The sequence below is a fragment of the Myotis daubentonii genome, chromosome 11, assembly GCF_963259705.1.
Source record: "Myotis daubentonii chromosome 11, mMyoDau2.1, whole genome shotgun sequence".
Taxonomy (NCBI): domain Eukaryota; kingdom Metazoa; phylum Chordata; class Mammalia; order Chiroptera; family Vespertilionidae; genus Myotis; species Myotis daubentonii.
In genome coordinates, this window is record NC_081850.1 from 35,578,586 (window position 1) to 35,599,411 (window position 20,826).

The window sequence follows — 20,826 nt, forward strand, 5'->3', positions numbered from 1 at the left end:
AAAAATAAGTTTGAAACCCTAACCCCTAGTTCCTGTGAATGTAACCTTATTTTGGAATAGGATCCTTGCAGATGTAATTAAGATGAGGTTGCCCAGCCAGCATGGCTCAGTGGTTGAGCATTGATCTATGAGTCAGGAGGTAAGAGTTCGATTCCCAGTTAGGGCACATGCCTGGGTTGTGGGCTCTAATACCCAGTAAGGGGCTCTGTGGGAGGCAGCTGATTGAGGATTCTCTCTCATCATTGATGCTTCTATCTCTTTCTCCCTCTCCCTTCCTCTCTGAAATCAATAAAAATATATATATTTTTTAAAAGGATGAGGTCATAGTGAATTAGAGTAGGTCCTAATCTGATGACCGGTATCTTTATGAGAGGAGGGAAATCTGGAAACAGACACAGACACACAGGAAAAATGTCATGTGGAGACCAAGACAGAGATAGGAGGGATAGATCAGCAAGCCAAAGAATTCCAAGGATGTTGACAATCTACAGAAGCTAGGAGAGGCAACAAATTCTTCCTACAGTCCTCAGAGTGCACGGCCCTGCTGGTACCTTGATTTCAGACTTCTAGTCTCCTGCGAAAGAATGATTTTCCATTGTTTGAAGCCACCCAGTTTGTGGCCTAGGAGACTAACACAACTACCCACCAGCAATGACAGGTAATTCCACTGCCAAAAGGGCACCTTTCCGACAATGTACGTATGAACGTGCAGTGTGAGGGGCTCAGGTGGCGCATTGTGCCTTCACATGTTGTTGGGGGGCAGGCCAGGATCCTCCCCCCAGCCCTGTCACTTACAGGTGGTGGAAATTGGGAAAACAAAGTAAATTCTCTTTTATCCCATCTATAAAACCGGGGTGATATAATTCACCTCACTAGATCATGATAAAGATTCCGAATGAAGTACACAGGGCCCTCTGCTAGCTAGTGGAAGCTGGTAAAATTACTAGGATTTTGTGAGTAAAAGTGACCACATGAATAATCAAATTGTGTTGGTAGGGACTGAGGGTGATTTCTATAGAGAAAAGAAACCTGCTGGATTCACTCTTCCTCTGACATGTTCTTTGGAAGTCACAGTTAAAATAACCAATATGAAAGACAAACGACTACGGTCTGAAGCCAAAATCAGGCATGTAGCGTTACAGACCTTGGCTGTGTTGATCCATCGGACTCTGGGGCGGGCCCATCCCGGGGTGAGGTGGTCGCATGCCGGTGCCCTTCATGGACCCGCAGTGGATGTCTTCTACAATGCCCTTGTCGTGCATGCCATCCATGGGCTGAAACAGGCGAAGCACCGCTGTTAGATACCGCCTTCATATAGAGCAGCTCTATCTGGAGTTGTAAGTCCCCTCTCTAAAGTCCTCAAAACAGTGGCACAGTCACCTATCACCCATACAACAGTCATATATTTTTACACCTACATTACACATACAGTGGGGCCTTGACTTACGAGTGTCCCGACTAACGAGTTTTTCGAGATACGAGCCGTCTCTCGGCCGATTTTTTGCTTTGAGTTGCGAGCTAAAATTCGGGTTACGAACCAGCTTCAGATACCCCACCGCTAGCTGGCACAGCGAACGTCACAGTGAACGCCACAACATCAGCCCAGCATCACGTGTCATGGTAATGGTGAAAATGGATTTGACATACGAGTAATTTGAGTTACAAGCTCCATCATGGAATGAATTAAACTCGTAAGTCAAGGCCCCACTGTATTATTATAATATATTACATATATTTTAGAGGTGGGGACAAAAAAAAATTAAAAAGACTACATCAATAGGATCATCAAAACTACCTGTTAAGTCCAAAGTTAAGAGTATAAACAGTTGAATTTTTCCTATAATGTCAAAACCTGGAAGTAAAAATAAAATTCTGCTCACAAGGCATACAAATAAAAGCTGTTCTTCCATACCTTCTTAAGTAAGTCCTGAAACCTGCCCTGTGTTGAAGTTAGTCTCAAGTCTGAAGGAAGACTATTTTAAATGTCTGTGATGATCGATTTGTTGGGTAATTTTTTGTCATCAGAGCGGAAGGGACTACGGAAAGTTGAAAAGTTGAAACCAGAAAGTTCCATGGCAGTTGGGAAAAGAGAACAGACCGGGTAGAGCAGAGAATGGGGTGACCACTGAAAGGGAAGGGCAGTGAAACAGATGAAGCTGTGCCACAGAGGGGGGCAAGACTGAAAAAGGTTAAAGGCACAGTTTGGGGGAAAATTAAGAACACAGGGTCTGGGAACAGGACTTGAGGCCTAGTACATAACAGACACACAATAAATAGCTATTGAGCGGACGTTAATCCAATCCAGAATTGGGCACCGGAGCATGTGTTTGGGAAAGGCAAAGTCGATTCCTCTGCAAACTGCAACAGCAATTTTCAAAAACAGCCTGAAAGGAATATTTCCAGGAGTTTATAGAAACCAAATAACTTCAAGCAAGAAAGCATGAATGCTTGCAGTTTTGGAGAAAGGAAAGTTAATTTCTGCAGAGTCAAAAGCATGCACTTGAAAAGAGGAAAAATGTACCATAAAGAGGATGTTCAGAAGAAAAATGGGAAGGGTTTGGTATAAAGAGTGTCTCTGAGTGTGTTAAATAGTAATAATAGGGAGGAAATCAAAGCAACACAGCAGATGCATTTAGGCCACTTGTTTATTTATTTCCAGTAATGCTGCAAAGCAAAAAGCTGACGCTCAGAGGGAGAAGGGGGAGAAAGACAAGGAAGACAGCTGTCCATAAAAAGAGTAAGAAAGCGAAGGCATCTGGTCAGCAGGTGTGAACTTAGGCACTAAACCCGTCCTCACCCAGGGAATTATCTGAGGGGCTGGGGGTTCAGGAGAACCAGATTGGCCAAAAAAAATGCACACCTTGCAGAATGAGAGCAAAACCAAACAAAACAGAGTTGAGATGAGGGTAGAGAATATGAGGACATGTGAACAGAAGGGGTCGGAAGAGATAATTATTAATAAAAACAACCCAGTGCAAAAATGTAACACTGACCCAACACTTATTTATACAGCTAACGTTTTTTAAAATATATTTTTATTGATTGCAGAGAGGTAGGAAGAGGGAGAGAGAGAGAGAAACATCCATGATGAGAGAGACTCATGGAACAGCTGCCTCCTGCAAGTCCCCCACTGGGGATCGAGCCTACAACCCTGGCATGTGCCCTTGACTGGAATCGAACCTGGGACCTTTCAGTTTGCAGGCCTATGCTCTATCCACTGAGCCAAACCGGCTAGGGCCAGCTAACTTTTAAATGCTTAAATAATCATAGAGATTAGCTAAATATGTCCTTCACATTTTATCTTTCATTTTGGAGGTGAGACATCCTTAACCCATTCTGAAATTATTTAACCCATCTGGACTAAGGTTTTACAAGTGACAGATCAGACCTATAATACAACTCCCAAATTAATTTAATATGAGCAGAAGACAATTTAATGACTTCAGTCTGTCTATATGTTCAATATGTCTGCTAAAAATATGATATAAAAAAAGTTTCATTTCATCAGCTACCTGACAAGCTAAAAATGTGTTTGTTTTTCTTTTTCTAAAAATAAAAGGAGAGAGAACTTGGGAACATTATAGGGATATTCACAATATATTTTTAAATGCAAAGAAGACAGTTGCAGAGTAATTAAGTAGGAATATGATTCTATTATGGTGAAAGAAAAATTATTTTAAAAAATCACACCTGTGTATGATTTTTACTGAGCATGGAGAAAAGTAAGGTGTGAAAAGCTGTCAACTGGGGTAGAGCCAGGATTAACCATTTCCTTTATCTCAGTATGGTTTCATTTTTCAAAATAAGCACTATGTTACTTTTCTGATTTGAAAATCATCAAATTACAAAATTTGTAAAGAAGTGGGTCTTTTCTTTTGGTCTCCAATGCCTTAGCTTAAACTTGACCTACGGTCCCACACAATTAGAAGAAAGACTTGCTCTTTTTTGCAGAAATCTTTCCGTTTTAAACCAGTATCTCCCATGTTTTGTCTATTTAGCATTAAGAGGCATCCCACCACCCTATCCCCGTAATGTCATCCACAGGGGACGTAAAACCTCTACTGTCTCATCAGGCACGACCTTCAGGTAATAGGCAGTGGCCTCACAGAGTTTCCTTGACTTTTGCTGACTTTCAAGGCAAATTGTCTCAGAGGCTCTTGTTTACTTGCTCCAACGGCTGTTCTCTCTTCTTTGCATGTCCTGTGAAGGCCTAATGCCAAAACTGTCCCAGTATGACCATCCCCACAGCAACAATCCAAGTCTCACAAACAGAGGATCATTATAACAGTCCAGAAACAGGCGGCTGGCCCCGAGCTCTGCTAAATCAGGCCCCTCTCCCAGAATGAAGCCACTGAGAGAGACAGCCAAGTGCCTGCGAGGGCCTCCCTAGAAACTACCTAAAATCTTTAGGAAGGGACTCATGTTCCTTTTACTCTTTGAGATCTAATTTTTAAAATAAACACCAACATTTTAAAGAAACAATAATTCTCAGTATGTTCATTTGTGGATGATGTAAGTTACTGAACACATATAGTCAGACTTATTCATTTATACACTTATTCACCAAGCCAAAATAGCTGCAACCCATACATCAGAGAATTTAACTATCAGAACTGCATAGTCTATCTTCTCTTTTTAAAAAGCCACGATCTAATCTTCCTAACTAATGCAACATCTGTCACAATAAACAAGCCTCAGAAGGTATGTTTTTAATAATATTCAGGGTAAGACAAAGACCTAGCTTCTCTGGTAAAAGTAGCAGAAACAGAGGGGCAGTGGTTATCAGGGACATTAGCCGTCCACGACGCCGAAGATGAGCCTGAACAGGAGAACCACCTCTTACCTTGTGCATCTGATGCATGCCTTCCTGCGGGAAGTCGGCAGACGCCATCGTCGGCATAGGGTGTGAGACACTTGGAGGTCCAGGACTTGGCCCCATCATACTGTGGACGGAACCTGGAGATGGTCCAGGTCCCGGACTAGGTCCGAGAATCGGTCCAGGAGAGGGTCCGGGCCCTGGCGAAGGCCCTGGGTGGGGCATCGCACCAGGGTCAGTGGGTGTGGACATCTACTTCTCCTGTCTCTGCCAGTCAGTACAATGATACTGAGTTGAAAAGAAGGGGAAAAAAAGGAATGTTTTCAACATGATGCTAAGATCAGAATAAAACAGTTGTTAGTATTTGACGGTGCCATTTTTATAACAAACATCAAACAGAACTGCCCTGCCTGCTCCAGATGTTTGAATGTGATATATATCCATCTGCCCTAGTCTTTATGAAGACCACTTGTTTAAAAGAAAAAAATACTCTAAATGATTCCCCAGAAAGATATAAATCATCTAAGATACAAAAAGTACTCACTGGAGAAACTCAAATTTAGCACATAAGCAGAATTCTGAACAAGTTTGAAATTTATTACTGAAGCCAACAGATGCTCTCCATTACTTACTGGCTGGGGCACCTAGCAAGTCATTAACCTCCCAAAGCCATTAAAACATAAACCCCTTAAAACATATCCAACCAACATCCATTTTCATAAGTAAGTGGACATTCAAAACTTCATAGAAAATCCTAGGTAGTTAAAATCCCAGATAGCGAAAAAGTACAATTCCATAAATTGAGAATGAAAGAGAATCCCCAATCATAGGAACAGCAGAGGTTATGGGAGTCAGACAAATATGGGTCCATGTGATATAATTATTAGCTGAGAGTGAAATGCAACAATACATGTAAAAACACAGTTCTTTGCCTGGCACAATAAGCAGCCATCTATTATTATTAAGCAGCCATCTATCATTATTATTATTATTATTATTATTATAAAACTGGTATTCAGATTATATATATTTCAGGTGTTCAACATTATAGATGTTTGGATACACTGCATGGTATTCACCGTTGTAAATCTAGTTACCATCCATCACCATACAATTGACCCCCTTTACCCATTTCGCACTCCTCTCAACACCTTTCCCATCTGTTCTTTCTATGATTTTGTTTGTTCATTGCTTTTTTTTAAGATTCCACATATAAGTGAAATCATACGGTATTTGTCTTCTCCGTCTGACTTGTTTCACTTAGCATAATACTGCCCTCAAGAGTTCCTTCCTTTTAAAGGCTGAGTAATTTCCATTTCCTTTATCCATTCATCTACCAATGGGCACTTAGGCTATTTCCATGTTTTAGCTATTGTAAATAATACTGCAAGGAACATAAAGGTGCCTATATTTTTTCAAATTAATGTTTTCTTCTCCTGTGACCACTCTTTTTAGCATTATCTTCCCCACCACCGCCACAAAACCAGAGGTGATCAGAAGGATCAGTTTAAGACATGGTCCTCCTGCCAGCCAATGGAAGACAACTTGGACAGTCGAGAATCCGTCCTAGGCCTCTCTGTGGTCCAATATTCCAAGAGAAGTCATCCATGACGCCTGGATCGGGGCCCACCACAGATGAGGTAAGTCAATTCTGGGTCTATTTCAGCAAAGTCATATTTCATCGCCCACGCTCTGAAACTTTTTGGCATCCCCACCGAGGAGCTCCCTCATGGGGTGGGTACAACTACATCTTGGACATGAGCCAAAAACAAGTAAATAAGTGTTTTTCCAAATCCTGATGGAGATCAATGATCCCAGAAAGATAGCTGAATGCCACTAGTGATAGTAATTATTACACAGTATGTTATCTGGGGGCACACACCTGTACACACAAAAACTTTCTGCTGTTACCCTCACAAAATAGAGAATGAGACACCATAAGAGATTTATTTACCCACTGCTCAGTGGCAGGGATAGAATTAGACCACAAGGGCCCAGTCACCTATAACAAGACCCTCTCCACAGTGAAAATAGAGGTTTAAAAAAACACCCCACATTAGTTCCATTCTTAGCTACCTACTATCACCTCTCGCAGAATCTCTAGACTGTGAAGGCCATGAAGACAGGTTTGGCTCTTTTTCATTCCTGTATCCCCAGCACCTCTGACCAGCATGTAGTAAGTGCTCAAAAAAAATCTGAATGAACTGAAACGACAATTTCAAGGGCAAACGATTAACAGAGTCAATTATTTTATGTATAAAAATTATAGAGCAATCAGTGTCTGAGGTGTGTTCACAGGGCTCAGTTTGTAAAGTATGACTGCCCAATCATTATACTATGCACCTGAAACTAACAGAAAATAATATTGAATGTAATCTGTAATTGAAAAAAAGAAACCTTAAAAGCGTAGGCAAGAACTCAGGGCAGAAGTCAGACATAGACAAATACAGCAGTCCTCGGGTTACGTCGGACTCCATGTACGTCGTTCCGCGGTTACGTCGCCATTTCCCATTTATTTATTAAAAAAAAAAGTTCCATAACTTCAACGTATGTACATATGTACTTTATGTTTTTTATTATTTATTTACCACAAGTAAAGGTCAGGAATTGTTCTTTCTTTTAAATTTTTTTTACTGTTTCACTTCATTACTGCTGTGGATGTGCTCCATGTGAGTGACGTAGGTGCTTATGTGGGTGGGTTCAGACTTATGGCGAAAACCGCGTCACGTTGTGCTATAGGAACGGATCTCCAATGTAACCCGAGGACCTACTGTACCATATGATTTCACTTCTACGTAGAATCTAAAAAAAACAAAACAAAAACACATAAACAAAACAAAAGAGCAACAGACTCACAGATAGAACAAACTGATGGTTGCCAGAGTGGAAGGGGTGGGGAATAAGTGAAAAATGTGAAGGGGAATAAGAGTACAAACTTCCAGTTATTAGATAAAAAAGCCACAGGGATATAGTGTACAACACAGGGAATATATAAAAAAAGGCTAATATGCAAATTGACTGAACAGCAGAACCACCGGTCGCTATGACGCGCACTGACCGCCAGGGGCAGATGCTCAACACAGGAGCTGCACCCGGGTGGTGAGTGTGCTCCCACAAGGGGAGCGCCACTCAACCAGAAGCCAGGCTCCGGGCTGGCGAGCGCAGCAGCAGTGGCAGGAGCCTCTCCTGCCTCCACGACCGCCCTAAGGATGTCCATCCGACTGCTGGAATGTCAGCAGTCAGACATTCCCCGAGGGCTTCCGGATTGCAAGAGGGCACAGGCTGGGCTGAGGGACACTCCTAGTGCATGAATTTCGTGCACTGGGCCTCTAGTATCATAATAGCATTGCATAATGACTGTTAATAGACTTATTGTGGTGATCACATTGCAAGGCATATAAATACCAAATCATCATGTTGCACACCAGAAACTAATATAATTGTATATGCCAACTATACTTTAGTAAAAAAATTTTAAAAAAGAATTTTGAGCATTCTGATGAGTTAGGCCTAAAACGGAAAGCGATGATAGGCTGCTTTGGAGTGAATATAAGCAGGGATCACTCAAACTCTTTTGCTGATAGAAGATGGGACCAAAAATGTAGTTCAAGCAGTTTCTAAAACAACAGGGAAGCCCCGTGGGTGAATTACAGCCTTGAATTCTCTAGAGAGCCAAATGTTATTATTTATTCTTTGTCATTAACAAAGCAGACGGAAGTAACATTTTTTTGGCAGCCCACCCCTTCACACACATACACACACACACACACACACACACACACACACACGTTCAGTCAACATTTTAAATTTAGGAAGCCGACGTCAATTCAGGGGCACTACAAGTTATGTTCTTTTATGTATGTCAGCAAACTAACACACCCCTTTATTTTTTTTGTGAATAAGAGGAAATTGCTTACTTCCAGTTATAATTTACCTTGAAATAGGCTTCAATAGCTACGACAATAATATATCACAAACCTGAACAATGATAATACAAGTACTTTGCCTGGTAGTCCTACTTTTCATGTTTTAATATACATTACCTATAATACTCCTTTCTACAAATATGATCGCCTTCATCTGGGAATCTCATAGAATGCTGTGATTACCTATACACAGCCCCATAACTATGCTCCTCATTTTTATTTTTTGTTAAAGGAAACTACTAAAAACTTAAAGTGAAAAACACTTGAGAAGGAAAAGGGAAAAGTATGGACATATAAGTGGAATATTAATACCATGCAGTTAACTTTTTCCTAAGAGAACCTCCAGATGCATACACGTAATGAATGTGCCCATTACGTAGCATGACTCACAAACGAGAAAGTAGCTCAGAGAAATAGCACAGTCTAGTAGAACGCCCCCTGTGCCACAGGGCTCATGATTGGCAGGAATCTGGACTGTCACACACCTTGAATGTGGTACTTACTCTCTGGCTTCTGGCTGGGAGTCCAGAGATCTGAGTCTTTCCTCTCAGAGTCATGGCTAATTCTAGGGCCCTGAGCCAAGTGCCTTTCCCTCAGGGTCTCGAGGCCTCCTCTGGGCTTGGGATAGGAGTATCTCAAGGCTCCCTCTGTCTGTCTATCCGACAACGGGGAGCATCTAGCAACCTCCCTGCACGTGAGGAGGCTCTGTGGCCAGATCTGGGCTGTCCCAAGTCAAGCGTCTTGCGGACACCAAAGGTGTGCTGAAGAGGAGCACCTCTCAGAGAGGCGGCACAGTCCTGGCCTCTTCATTTCTGGTGGCAACTTGACAGCACAGCTCAGGTGCCTGATGAAACCTCCCCACAGTGTAAAGCAAGGGGGGGGGGTGGTAATAAACGACAACAGGTACCAGTCTTTGGCAGCCGTGCCTGCTGTTACTAAGTTACTATGATTAAGGTTTAAAGCCCAGTATTGGCCAACTGGGCTTCTCCCTCTTCAACCCTGCAGGTATCCCTAGGAATCCAACCCCCCTCCCTTCCTTTCTTCTTCAAAGGGCGAATGAAATGCCGCAGACGGGGCTGCGAGGGAGAGGAGAGCGCTCAGATAACCTTGATAGGGTAGTGGTTGATCTGTCCACGAGATAACACCCAAAACTTATTTTTATTTTGTGTTGGGGGAGGGCGTTTTACATTGTCACAGAAAAGAACAACCAGTTCCACAATTATGTGGCTAATATAATGAAGAAATGTGTGTGTGTGGGGGGGGGGGAGGGGTGCATGGAGGCGAGGCAAGGCACAGTGACCTCCCCATACAGGCAATGCTAGTCCTCCAACCTCCCCGTAGGCTGCCTCAGACCAGCACTCCCTGAGAGCCAGGCCGCTGCATTCTTGGCCAAGAATTTTCCAGCAGTACACCATGTCTTTTCTCCTCCTGATGTTCCTGCCTTTACAACTGGTGAGTGTGTGTTTTTAAAAATAAAGGTTTGGAGCTTCCCACAGCTCCAACCACCAGACATCTTCCTCAGCCCAGTCTCCTTCCTCTCCCCTCGCTGAAAGCCACAGCGCACCCATCTGCATATTAAAAGAGCTCAACTTCATGGGATCTTAAGGGTCACCAGTCCGACCATGAGAAAGCACATACCTTACTGTCTTACTGCAATCCACAGAAATACCAAAGACCTCCACTCTTGTAGTAATAGTTAAACACACCCATTTATGCTTCATAATAACTTTAGTGACTTAAATCGAGGAGGCATTTTTGTCACATCCCTACTGAAATGATGAAGGCAGGAAGGGACCACCTAGTTTGACCAAAGTCACATCTGTAAGCAGAACCTCTTACCTCTCGTCTCCCAGCCAATGCTGAGCCACTACACCCATCAGGCCAGGCCACCCCTCCTGGTGTGGAGAGCATGCAGCAATGATAGGAGTGGAAAGCACAGGACGGAGAAACAAAGATGGAAAAACAGGAGAGAGATTTTGCATCATCAATGATGAGAGAATCACTGATCGGCTGCCTCCTGCACGCCCCCTACTGGGGATCGAGCCTGCAACCGAGACATGTGTCCTGACCGGGAATCCAACCGTGACCTCCTGGTTCATAGGTGGACGCTCAATCACTGAGCCACACCAGTTGAGCATGGCTGTGATAACATATTAATTTATGACAGGGCAGAGAAGTAAAGAGGAGCCCTAGAGAGAATAGGAGGTGGAGACAATGTCATGAACTAAAGAGGTCGGTGATATTGAATCAAACATCCTGGGGGCCCAAATTGACTCCTCTATTCCCAACTGTACTGACTCTCCACTGGGCACAAGGCCATGTACAAAAACCACCAGAGGGCTTACTTACTCCCAGGGTCTGCCAGCCTGATAGGGAAAGAGCACAAATCCACAAATAGCAGGGGGGGGGGGGGGGAGGGGGAGGAAAAGAAATGGAACCTCCTGCAAGACAAGAAGGGGCATAGCTCAAGTGTCCGACACAGCCCCGGGCAGGAAAGGTGACTTGCAGCTTGGAAAGGGCGTTAGGGAAGGCTGCACGGAGAAGGTGGCACGTCAGCTAGGCCTTGACATAAAAAGTAAACATACAAACGTTTCCTAGACCCTCTGTTTCCTAGTCGCAGAAAGAGCTTGAGGAAATGCCACCATCATGACTAGGCAACACATCCTACAGAACTCTCTCCACTGAAGGTCATAATAAAGACGGGAAATCTTAGATCTCCAGCAGACATGTATCGCTGCGGGGGTCTACAGAAAGACTGGGGTGCAGGCTAAAGGTGGAACACTAGGACTGAAAACTAGGCCCAGTTCACCTCCCTAAGAATAACTCAGTCTTTGAAAAGTTTCCTGGCTGCTCTGTAGGACAGTAAGGCTCAGGAGATAGTAAAGATAAGTTAAAAGAAAAGAGTTCTTTTCATGTCTGTTTGCTGACTCAGAGTGTCTCTCCGGACCTGAAGGGCCACTTGCTTCTGTGTAGCTTTCTCTAGAAATGAACTGATAATTCCTCACAAGAAGTAGCCACGGCTCTAGAACTGGGACACTGCACCGCTAAGCTTAATGGGGGAGCGGAGCTGGGTCAGGAGAGCAGCGATGAAGATAAAGAAAAACTACCAGAAGTTTCTCTTTTAGAGGCCCAGGTTGTTGGGCTAGGTCCGTGGTCGGCAAACGGTGGCTCGCGAGCCACATGTGGCTCTTTGGCCCCTTGAGTGTGGCTCTTTCACAAAATACCACGTGCGGGCGCACACGTACAGTGCGATTGAAACTTCGTGCCCACACTCAAGGGGCCAAAGAACCGCATGTGGCTCGCGAGCCATAGTTTGCTGACCACTGGAGGTGGTAAGTATTACCAAAGCCCTGTGCTTCTTGGACTCAGTCGTGCAACTTTAAACAGGGAACATGTGGTGGTTTGTGCCACGGATAAAAACCATACTGGGCTTCAAGTTGATATTACACACTGCTGGACCAAAACTCTAGCAAGGCACGGAAAACATTTATCCTTGTGCTTATTCCTATCAGTGTCCCATGCAAAGTGGAATACGTTTCAAAGAAGTGGTTGGGTTGGAAGTTTGTTGGGCTTCTGTGAACTCGTCATCGTGGCGTCAAGGACAAACTGCCTTGGGGCCATCCTTCAGAGTGAGACCTGGCAAAGGCTCTGGGGCAGCTCCGTGCAAGGCGGAGGACGGCACACTCTGCCGCGGCCACCGAGTGCCCCAGGCTTCCCAGGCACAGCCTCACGGAACCTGGCTCTTCACACCCGCACCCTGGAGACACCGGCTACCTGTGAGGCAATTCGATGACCTCCTCGTGAGGACAGCCAAAGCTTCCACAAAGGAAAAATCCTTTAAAAAGAGTGTTCGCGAGAAATCCCGAAGTACTAGAAAACCCCTCAACAAAAGAGCAGCTCAGCAGAGCATCCCTCTAAGCTAGGAATCAACTTCCATGGGTGGTTATAAAGGTCACCATGGGTAACTGTCATGTCTAAAACTCATCTGACAAACAAGCCAATGACAGCTAGTCTGAAAGCACAACACCTGCAGTGTACTGTGCCGTGTGTGTGTGTGTGTGTGTGTGTGTGTGTGTGTGTCCATGTGACGGTCCTTCCTACATCCCGTTAGGCCCCTGGCAAGGCAAGCTCATTTGGGATGCTGATAAGCATCAGTGATAGCCACTTCCTTCTCTGTCTGCTGAGATAATATTTATACATTAAACACATACAAGAGTCTGAAATACATACTTTAAAACTCTTCTGGTTGACATGGCACACTGTAGCACCACAACTCCAATATCACATTCTGTTATGCGACAGACGAGCTTTGATATGCCACAACTTTTGTAGTAGGGACAAAATTTCAAGAAGGAACCCTTCAAGTTCTTTGCAACTAAAATGAATAATGGTCACTTATGACATTTGTATGCCATTAAGAAAATCACCATGTAGTTCATTTGACCTCATCTGCAAATGAGCATAATAATAGCAGCTACAGCCTCACATTTGATATGAATCAAATGAAATATTACACATGATGACACCTCCTGAGCTATCAGGTAAAAATGCACATTATCCCAAGGATCCTTCTAAAGGCCTCAATTCCCATCCTGGCCTTGAATCGACATCCTGTCAGATTCATCTAAAATATTTCTTGTTCATGAATAGCCTTGCTCAAAACTTCTGAGAGACAAGCCTCCAAGAGGCATTGGGTAAAATAGTCATACATGAGCCTGGAAGTCAGGTCTTCCTACCATCTCCAACTTCATCCTTTGAAAACTCTCCTCACCTTGGACCCTCTTGTCCTGGGCAACCAGGTCAAAAATGGTACACTGGTCTTTTCACAGATTCTTTAGGCTCAGCCTCTGTGCTATCAAGACTGTCTTCTGATCTCAGGTGATCACAGTCCATCACCCCCACCTCTGCCCGACTCCAGCAGCAACCCTACCCCATCGAGAAGACCTGATCTATCCCATGGGCCCAAGAGAACTCACCCTGATCTCTCCCTGTATCACATGGCCCTTGCAGTTTACTATTTGTTATTCGTGTTTACATGTTCCGGTACATTCTTTAAAACACATCAATTCTCAACTATAGGTCATTTATTTTTTACAGAATTATGAATTTTGCTTAATAACATTTTAGGACATATAGGAATACAGCACAACCGCAAGCTACAAAAATGTTGCAAATATTCAAGTGCCTGGTTCAAAAGCACAGTGGGGAGATGGGAGAGGGCTGCTATCCTCATGAGCATTCCATTTCCAAGTTTGATGACTTATATAAACCAACATATCCTGACTCTTTTTGATTAGAGAATTCTGAATTCTGCTTAAAAAAAAACAAAACAAAAACAAAACAAGCAAACAAAAAAGGAGCCCTAGTCAGGTAGCTCAGTTGGTTAGATCATTGTCCTGATACGCCAAGGATGTGGGTTCCATCCCCGGTCAGGGCACATACAAGAAGCAACCAATGAATCGTAAGTAAGTGAAACAACTAATCAATGTCTGTCTGTCTGTCTATCTGTCTCTCCCTCTCTCTCTCTCCTTCCCTTCCTCTCTCATCAGTAAATAAAACCATTTATTTTTAAAAAGGAGAGGGGTGGGCTATAATTATATTTAATGGTTTTTAATTTTTAAATTTATTTCAACTTCTGTGGATTTCATTCATCAACTTACAAAAGAGGCCAGCCCAAATTTAAATTAGTTCAGTTTCTGAAAAGTTTCTGAAACATTAGTGCTTGAATAGAGATAGGTGATATACTGTTAAAGACTAAGGCTTGAGATGCTTACATACCTAAAACTACAATAGGATACTGTTTAAAAGATTTTAAATCACAGAGGCATATAGCCTGATTATAACTGTCTAAATGTTCTGAAAGTCTCATATCTATAATAAGACATCATAATTCATGGTAGGCTTCAGTTATAAAGTAATGTACTATAAAGCCAGAAGTTTGGAAGGGGACTACTTCTGCCAACATTTTAAAAACCCTGTCTTCCATATCTAAAACATCATCCCAAATGAGTGAATTAATGAGTAATGAACTCATAATTAAAATTAAATATTGTTTATATGCAACATTCAAAAGACCCAACTATTTAGCTCCTGAATTTTGTCAGCTCTTTTATGTTTTGCTAAGTTATAATTATTCAAGTACCTTTGACTGTATCTTTAAGACTGGTCTTACTTAAAGGTTCTCTTTTAATATATCCTGAATACTTAATATCTACAAGGAAAAGTGCTATATTATTTAGAGAAAAAATAAAGTCATAAGAAATAGTAATAAAGTTGTAAAGTTTTCCAAACCCATACTGCAAGATCCCATTTAACTTGGAATAGATATTTTAGGAAAATAAATATGTTATCTTACACAATGGCTCTGCAGAACTAAGTTTTAGACTCCTATGTTTCCTATAAATATAGTCAAATTTCTTTGGTAGAAAACACAGACCTTTTTAAAAGACTCTACCAAATAACTTACCACCATATTTCTGTATTTTCTATTCCCAATTACTTATGAAATGATCTGTGACTTTACTAACTGGCTAGAGATTAAGTTTCCATAATACAAACTCTTGCAAAGATGACAGAAATTCAACATCTGCAATTGGTCAAAAACAATCTACAGAACACACTTAAGGAATTGGAGTAAATTAGAAGATAATTCTTTTACATAAAAAAAAAGTGACAAGAAAAAATTCAGAAGTAGGTTCCAAATATGGCTTTTACATTTCAGAAATTTTCTCATTTCTTCACCAGAAGTACTGGAGAAATGTGACTCACTTATTGAGAGCTTTCAAAGTCCACTCATGGTAAGCAACTGATGAAAATGATCTTGACCAGAAACAGTGAGAATCAAAATTTCTGGTGGTTAAATCAGGTCCTACCAACACACCTTCAATAAGCTAGTACTGGCAAACACCCCTTAGCCTTATGTTTGTGGTAATTCAGTTGTTCTCATGGCAGCATGTCAAGATGTCATAAATAGCGATTTATTATTTCTCTGGAGTATCAAAAAGCTGCTGACCTAAGAGAGTTTGACAAATAAATGCCCTGTTTACAAAGGAAGGCTTCTAAAGGGGAAAAAGGGCATGCACCACTTTTATAATGTATCAAAGTTTTCTCTTTTATGTTCTTGCTTGAATACATAATAAGCCTTTAAAAATGAAATGTCAAAATATTACAGTAATATAAGAGGCATCCCAATTATCTCCTAGAAAAGAATGGGATATGCTTTCAGACTGGTCAGTAAAATGACTTACTTTAAACTTAATTAAAGGAAAGAAGTTTTAAATAATTATTTGCCAAAGTCTCACCTTCTAGTTATACTGTCAGAAATATTTTAAACAGAATTCAAGTATTAACAATATAATACAAGCAGAGGTACTTTGTGTGTGTGTGTGTGTGTGTCAAATTCCAAGCCTCCTGTGTTGGTCAAAGCACTTTTCAAGAAACCTGACCAGAAATGCTCAAAAACCACTTTAAAATTGAACAAAAGAAAAGATCTAAGGCTGCTTTGAACACACTCTTGCAGTGAATATTTTCTGTGAAACACCACAGTGCAGCCAGCCCAGAAGCTGGGATGTAACTGATGTAACACATAAGAGAAAGGCTGCATTGAAGGAAGCACTCCCTCGCCTCTGCCAGTTCTTCAAGGGTCCTGATACCCCAAACTCCTAATTTATTCTACAATATTCTTGACCAATACAGAGTCTCTCTTTAATACCTTCCAACAAGAGAGCTGGACCTCAGTCTAGCGGTGTGTTTTTTCTTTAGTCCATGACAATAAATATCATTTGCACCTAATAAGTATCTCCAAATCCCTTCTTTCCAGCAGCTAAGGTTTGAGTTGTCAGCAAGCTTTAAAAAAAAAAAGGGGGGGGGGAGAAAAAACCTAGAATAAAAGGGCAATTAAATTCCTAAAAGTGTGTCTCAATTTGCATAACAATGCACCACCTTGCCTTCAAACCTGACACACCTCTTAACACTTTACCACTTGCTAGCAGTGGGCTGGCAGCCTACCAAGTCTAGTGTGGGCAAACAAGCCTTGGGTAGTGGTCCCCCAAATAAATGGTGGAAAGTATTACCCAAAACATCTGAATGTGCCTCTGAAAGGAAATACACACACATTCAACACTGGGCATGGTTTTTATTTTAGTACAACTCTCAGTGGTTTCTGAGTTGTACTGGTTGGGCAGGAATTTTCTCCACATGCAAGCAACAATCTTTCTGCTCATACAAGCATTCTGTTCCTACAAGCATGGCATAACCAGATGTAAATAAGTAAGTCCTTTGAAATGGAAGTTTAAAATTTAACCCTGCTATTGGTAACGCACAGACGTGAAAAGTAACCACTCGATACAGTAGACAAACGTGTATCCTTAATGTCTTCCTTATGCTCTACCATTACACATACTTGGGAAGACAGCCTGCACATAATGACAACGATGACACGAACCAGGGTCGCTTTGATTTTTCAAAAGCACCAACCTCCTTCAGGTCAGGCAGGGAGGAAAACAGGCGACAACCTTGCAAAACTCTCCCAAAAGTTATATAAACAAAGGAGGGGAGAAGCCCAAATGGGTTCTGCACCCATGTGCTACTAAAATTACATAACCACCGGTGCAGGCACTAAAGAAGGGATGGCTTCTGCACAACACTCCCACTTCCCTCGACCCCCGAGCCTGTCTCCTTCTTTTTAAAAAGCCAAACGCCTGGCAAGATCAAGTGGACAACTCTGAATATTTATTTTATTGCTGGAGTAAATCCTGCCAGAGTTGGAGGCACGTTTAGGCCCGAAGTTTGAATGTGCAACACACAGGGAGCAGCGACTCCACGCTCGGGACCCGCAGGAGAAAGAACTGACAAGCGACAACAACCAGGAAGGCCTTCTCCTCCCCCTCAGGATGCCTCCCGCTGGAAAGTTTCCACGCAATCGATCGAAGGGCAAGGAGCCCATTTCCCCCGCCTGCCTGACTTTGCAGGAAAAGCGAGCGGGGAGACCAGAGGGAGCGGGCAGGGAAAGTACTGGAAAGATCCGCACCCGGCGGGTGGCGGCGACGCAGGCTGCTTACCTGGGGTCCGCGGAACAAAAAGAGGAGCGGGGCTCGCCGAGCCTGCGGTGGCGGCGCGGTCGGCGGCCGGGAGCCGGTGTCCGCCGGAGCCCTAGGCCCGCGCCGTAGCCCGCGGCCCAGCCCCGGCCGCCGCTTCCTCGCTCGCGCGCGTCATGTCACGGCGATCAAACATGTCTGTGTGCGCTTCGCTGCTGTGACTTCCTGATTCTCTGCCGCTCGCGCGCGCACACTCACCCTCACAGCCACACGCACACGCCACCCCGACCTGCCCCCGCCACCAACCTGGCCTGTCCTCCCCGGGCTCTGGGGGAGGGCGCCAGCAGGGGCATCTGCCCGCGCCGCTGCTCCCGACGCACTGGCCCCGGCGCGCACAACACACTCACATTCACGCGCGAACACACTCGCGTCGGCTCCGAGGGTTCGGAGACGCGAGCCACCGGAGCTCGCCACCCGCCTCCACCCCCCACCCCACCCTACTTAGCTGCCCTGACAAACTTTTTTTCCTGCCTGATCCGCGTCCAACTTCCCTCCACCCCCACCCCGCAGCAGTCCGGCCAGCCCAGCGCTCACCAAAATCAGCCGCAAACTGCAACCCGGATAAAAATAATAATGCAGCCCGGGCGGCGGGGGCGAGCGCGCAGCACTGGCAGGAGGCGATTTCCCCGCGTGTACCGGAAACCGGCCCGAGTGCCCACATCAGGGCGCGGGTGTCTCCCGGAGCCCGCACTACTGCGTCCGGCCCGCGCGGTGCAACTGAGCCCAGACTGCAAGGCCCGGTGCGGGGCACCCGAAGCACTGGACTCGGAGTGCGTCCCGCAGCCGGAGGGCGGCGAGGGGCTGGCGCGCCGGACCGGTTATTTGGGGAAGTGCATCGCGACACCTTTGCAGGAGGCATGGCCGTGTTTTCCAACGCAAGTGGGAGGAGGGAAGACGGAGGGGGAAAGCAGAAGGGGTTAACCGGGTTGGGATGGGAATAGAGCAACTCGAAAGCAGAGACCCAGAAAGATGGGTGCGTGTTATCGTTGGGATTAAGCTCCCACTGGGTCTCCCCGCCTCCGGTCCTCACGCCCCCCCCACTCCCTCCACCCCACCTCCTTCTCCCCGCTGAAGCCCTTCCCCTTCTCCAGCGAACGCCACCACCGCCGCCCGGGTGTGCGCGGGTCCTGTTTGTGACAGTAAGGCAGAAGAGGATTATCCGGATCATGGCCTCCCCGCCCGAAGCCACAGTCTCTCTCCCAGGCCCCAGAGCGCCCCTAGCACCCGGACAGTTGCGGGCGACCTACGCCCGCGATTCCAGCGGCTCAAGCTGCAGGAAGACTCAAAGCAAAAGAAGACAAACCCGGGGAGGGAGAGGGCAGGGTAAGTGAGCCCCGCGGGCACCTCTGACCTCCTTCGGTGCCTCCTCCCTCCCTCCCAGCTGTGCGACCCGGGCCAGACACCCCGAACTTCAACGCCCGAGCCGTCGCCAGGTATCAGGAGCAGGAACGCCCGCAGAGCCTCGGGCACAGCGCCGTGGCAGCCCTTCTCCCTAAAGGCCTGACTACCGGTCAGCATTCCCACCCCCGCGCGCCCGAGGGAACGCGCAAAGTGGAGGTGACACCTCCGACCCGGCACGCACCGGCCCCGCGGCGGTGGCAGCCGCCGCCTCGGCGCGCCGGCCCAGGCTTCTCCGGCCGCTCGCTCGGCTCTCTGCAGCCTTTTAAACTCGCCTCCGGGAAGCGAGCGGCAGCCGCGATCGTTGGCGCCTCGCCGCCAGTCCAGGCTCCTTGCCTTCCTCTCCCGCTGCACTTCCAACTCTTCCGGGGAGGACTGAGCGGCCGCATTTCCATTCTCCTCCCCAGTCTTCCAGCCCCCTCCCGCTTACCCGCCAGGCTTTTAAGGGAACGGGGAAGGGGTGTTGCCACCTTGCCAAGTGGGTGCATTGCAACCTTGAGTTGGCAGCGCATCGCTGCCTGCCTAGCCAGGGTCAAGGCTGTGGTTTGTTGGGATTCCCCCTCCTTGAAGTAGTAATTATTACTGTTATTATTAGAACAGCGAGGTTCGGTTGAAACTTTCCCGTTTCTTCCACCGTCGCCCGGGTTCTGTCGTTAGAGCATTCCACCTGAGGCCCGGGGGGAGGAGGCGGGCTTTTTTTGTTGTTGTTGTGGCGGTTGGCCCGCCTGTTTGTTTTGATCTCGTCGCATGCACAATAAATAATAATTAGGATAATAATGAATAATCCCCGGCGCGGGCGGCGCGGTGCCCGAGGGGTTGTGAGGCGGCTGCAGCCGGGAGGCCGCGGGGAGGGGAGAGAGGAGAAGGGAGTTGTAAGTTATATTTACCTTGCTCGCGAGGAGTGTGCTGGCTGAAGCGCTTCCCTCTCTGAGTCACCCAGAGTACAGAAACGGAGGAAGAGAGGACTAGATTATGAATATGACTTCATTGATGACAGCCATCCCCTCCTCTTCCTAAACTCGGGCTCCGCCCCTCGCCACCTCCTTGGGCGCCGGAAGACGCGCCGCAGTTGGCCCCGCGCGCCGCTCCTCCCTGCCCGCCCCGGCGCGGGTTGGCGGGAAGCTCCTGTCACTCGACCCCGCTCAGCGACTCCGGGAGCTCGGGGGGAGGAGGGGGCGGTGTGCAAGAATGTGGACGGAGACAGCTCTACTGTATGCGTGGATCCGAGTGTCTGCGAGGCGCCGGCTCTCCGCCGCGTTTGTGCCTGGAGCAGAGAAACTGCGCAGGACGCGGAAAGCCCAAGCCTCGATGGAGTTGGGCGGCCGCCCTCCCTCTGCGCAGTCCTCGTCCAAGGGCGCTGCCGGGCACCCCGGGGGGCTGGGGGAGCGGTGGGAGGCGGCCGTAGTAATAGCGTGTAGTAGTTTGGGGTTCTGCGGAGAAGGTGCTGGAATTTAACTGTGCCTCCGCCTGCCAGAGCCAGCCTGCAGAGGGAAAGGGAGGGGACAGGGGAAGGGCTCCGAGTGGCACCAAAGCTGGCTGTGGTACAGTGTTGACCATGAAAAAACGCACACAAAAAAACCAGGCATTGTCT

The 20,826-nt window shown here is 45.8% G+C and overlaps 1 protein-coding gene across 9 annotated transcripts in view; it reads right to left on the reverse strand.

The window, feature by feature from the left end:
• SMARCA2 (SWI/SNF related, matrix associated, actin dependent regulator of chromatin, subfamily a, member 2) overlaps window positions 1-20,269 on the reverse strand; it is a 169,004-nt gene extending 148,735 nt beyond the window's left edge. For 3 of the 9 annotated variants that reach the window (XM_059656805.1, XM_059656804.1, XM_059656799.1), the window contains exons 1-3: window positions 17,802-18,196; window positions 4,844-5,104; window positions 1,145-1,274 (exon numbers count right to left, since the gene is read on the reverse strand). In XM_059656805.1, the coding sequence (XP_059512788.1) occupies window positions 1,145-1,274; window positions 4,844-5,068 (355 nt within the window). In that variant the 5' untranslated portion in view covers window positions 5,069-5,104; window positions 17,802-18,196. Of the gene's footprint in view, window positions 1-1,144; window positions 1,277-4,843; window positions 5,105-17,801; window positions 18,216-18,371; window positions 18,509-19,419; window positions 19,605-20,122 lie in introns of those variants that run through there. The other 6 variants (XM_059656800.1, XM_059656802.1, XM_059656803.1 and 3 more) reach the window with 6 other exon arrangements.
• Window positions 20,270-20,826: the final 557 nt, after the last annotated feature.